Below are 2,500 nucleotides of genomic sequence, written 5' to 3' on the forward strand. Positions count from 1 at the left end.
TCTCTTAAACTCCAACACTGAAGAGCTGCAGTTCATTTACTGGCCACTAGAGGCCGGCTGCACAAGAGGGTCATTACCCATAAACCCCCATGTTAAAATGCCCAACTTTACAGCAGAAAACACGTGTTTACAGTCTGGTGCAAGAAGTGGCTTTGGTCTATATAGCTAATGTTGCCCTTCATGACGACTGTGAGGGGGGTGTTGTTTTAATAACTCATCCGTTTAAATTATATTAAGCCTTAAAGTTCTGCATAATTAAGGGGCGTGGCCACTTGAGTGACAGGTGTATTGCCACTGATGTCACTACTAGCCGTTTGTCTGCTGTGTGTTAGCGTCACGTCACCTCAGCTAATCCGCCATTTTGCCAATTTTCGTATATCCGGGAGTGACGCTGCCAAGATGGCGACCGCCGGCTCCGCCCACTTTCGGCTTCAGAAACACTACAGCTGACGTCACTTCAGTCTATGGTTTCAGTCTCTGTGTTTATTTGCTGCATATGCGCTGGTTTTCAGGTCAGTATCTGATCGTTACTGTGTGTGTGTGTGTGTGTGTGTGTGTGTGTGTGTGTGTAGTGTGTTTCCCTCTCCAGACCAGCAGGGCGGCGCTGCTCACGGCCCATCAGTGTTGAACACGGGTGGCTCGCTGCCGGATCTGTCCAGTCTGCACTTCCCGTCTCCTCTTCCCACGCCGCTGGACCCGGACGAGCCCGGATACCCGTCGCTCAGCACCGGGAACCTGACCTGCACCCTCACCCAGCTGGGCATCACCAGCGCCTTCCACTCCACAGGTGCGACACATTATTTACACTGTTGCACTGCCGGTTAAAGTTTTTTATGTTTTTAAAAGAAGTTTCTTCTGCTCACCAAGGCTGCATTTATTTGATTAAAAAACAAAACAAAACAAAAAACAGTAATATTGTGAAATATTATTCCAGTGTAAATCATCTGTTTTCTATGTGAATATACAGTAAAGTGTAATTTATTCCTGTGATCAAAGCTGAATGTTCAGCATCATTACTCCAGTCTTCAGTGTCACATGATCCTCCAGAAATCACTCTAATATGATGATTTGATGATCAAGAAACATTTATGATTATCATCAGTGTTGAAAACAGTTATGGACCATTTTTTTTCAGGATTCTTTCATGAATATAAAGTTTAAAAGAACAGCATTTATCTGAAATATAATCTTTTGTAACATAACAAGTGTCTTTACTGTCACTTTTGATCAATTTAATTCATCCTTGATTAATAAAAGTATTGATTTCTGTTTTTTCTTTCCCCAAAAAAATAAATAAAAATGTGAATAAATTATTATTTTTTTTGAACAGTAGTGTTTAATTTTACAAAAGCTTCTATTTCAGATAAATGCTGCAAACATGCCGTCCCCTCCACAGGCTGTGATGCACTGATGTACTGTAACTACACTCGTCAACATCTGAAGTGGATCCTGAAGTTGATATTAAAGTTGTCCTAAGACAAGATCGGTTATTGTTCATAATTCTTGAATAACTTTGATGAACGGCTTTGATCCACTTCGGATGTTGAATACTGTATATTATTGAACCCTCTGGTGCTGTTCGCACGTCGCCGCTCAAAAATGACAGAATCTTTTTTTATTTCGATGAAATTAATGTACTATATTTTAGTTTCGTTTTTATTTTATTTAATATTTTGTATTTTTAGGGGATTTTATGGTACTTAAAGCAACACTAAGGAACATTTTTTACCTTAAAATAATGTTTCCAAAATCGTATCAGTGGTTCATCAAGTCGTAACAGGGTGAAAGGCACTTCTGGGTTCGCTTTGCGGCCCTATATCTGATGTAACCACACTATGCCAGTTTGCCAGATCGGGTCGCGGATTTGTAGTTCGAATGAGACATAAAAAAACTACAAATTTGACTCGCTTTACGGCAAGCGCTACAATAGTCATTATATAGTTTTTCTACGTTTCTGATGTCGCACCACATCATACTTTCATGAAATCATGCATCATACTCTACTTTGTCTGTGGACATCGTTCATTCCACAGCCGGAGCTGGATAAACAGCGAGTGTGTGTGTGTGACAGTAGGCTAAATGATTTACGACAGCGGTAATGGACAATTCCGCTTCCAACCTGTAGGGGGACCGACGAGGAAAAGTTCCTTAGTGTTGCTTTAATTATATTTACACTGTATTTATAATCCATTTATTCACTCTGAGCATAGACCTGAAAATTACATTTCTAACTTAAACTGGTAAATCTTGAACGCTTTAGAGCGACAGACTGAAGTTTGATCTCTTTTGAAAAGTTACAAGTTACACAATTTTACATTTATTGTTATTAAAAATGCACAAAAATGCCATTTTCTATTTTTATATAAAATATATATTTTCAAAGACACATTTTACTCTAAAACTGTGAGAAAATCAAAGCCTTAAATCTAAAGTTGTTTCCCAAATGTCTCAGTAAATGGTCTTTCCGTGAGATGTTGTTCGGCTGCAGTTCCAGACGCTT

At 39.3% G+C, this 2,500-nt stretch overlaps 1 protein-coding gene across 4 annotated transcripts in view; it reads left to right on the forward strand.

The window, feature by feature from the left end:
* The window catches only part of LOC307172201 (CREB-regulated transcription coactivator 2), a 33,518-nt gene that overhangs the window by 21,547 nt on the left and 9,471 nt on the right, over positions 1-2,500 (forward strand). For all 4 annotated transcript variants that reach the window (XM_079894329.1, XM_079894331.1, XM_079894332.1 and 1 more), the window contains one exon: positions 573-787. In XM_079894329.1, the coding sequence (XP_079750455.1) occupies positions 573-787 (215 nt within the window). The remainder of the gene's footprint in view (positions 1-572; positions 788-2,500) is intronic.

The sequence above is a fragment of the Squalius cephalus genome (assembly GCF_949319135.1).
Source record: "Squalius cephalus genome assembly, chromosome: 15".
NCBI lineage: Eukaryota > Metazoa > Chordata > Actinopteri > Cypriniformes > Leuciscidae > Squalius > Squalius cephalus.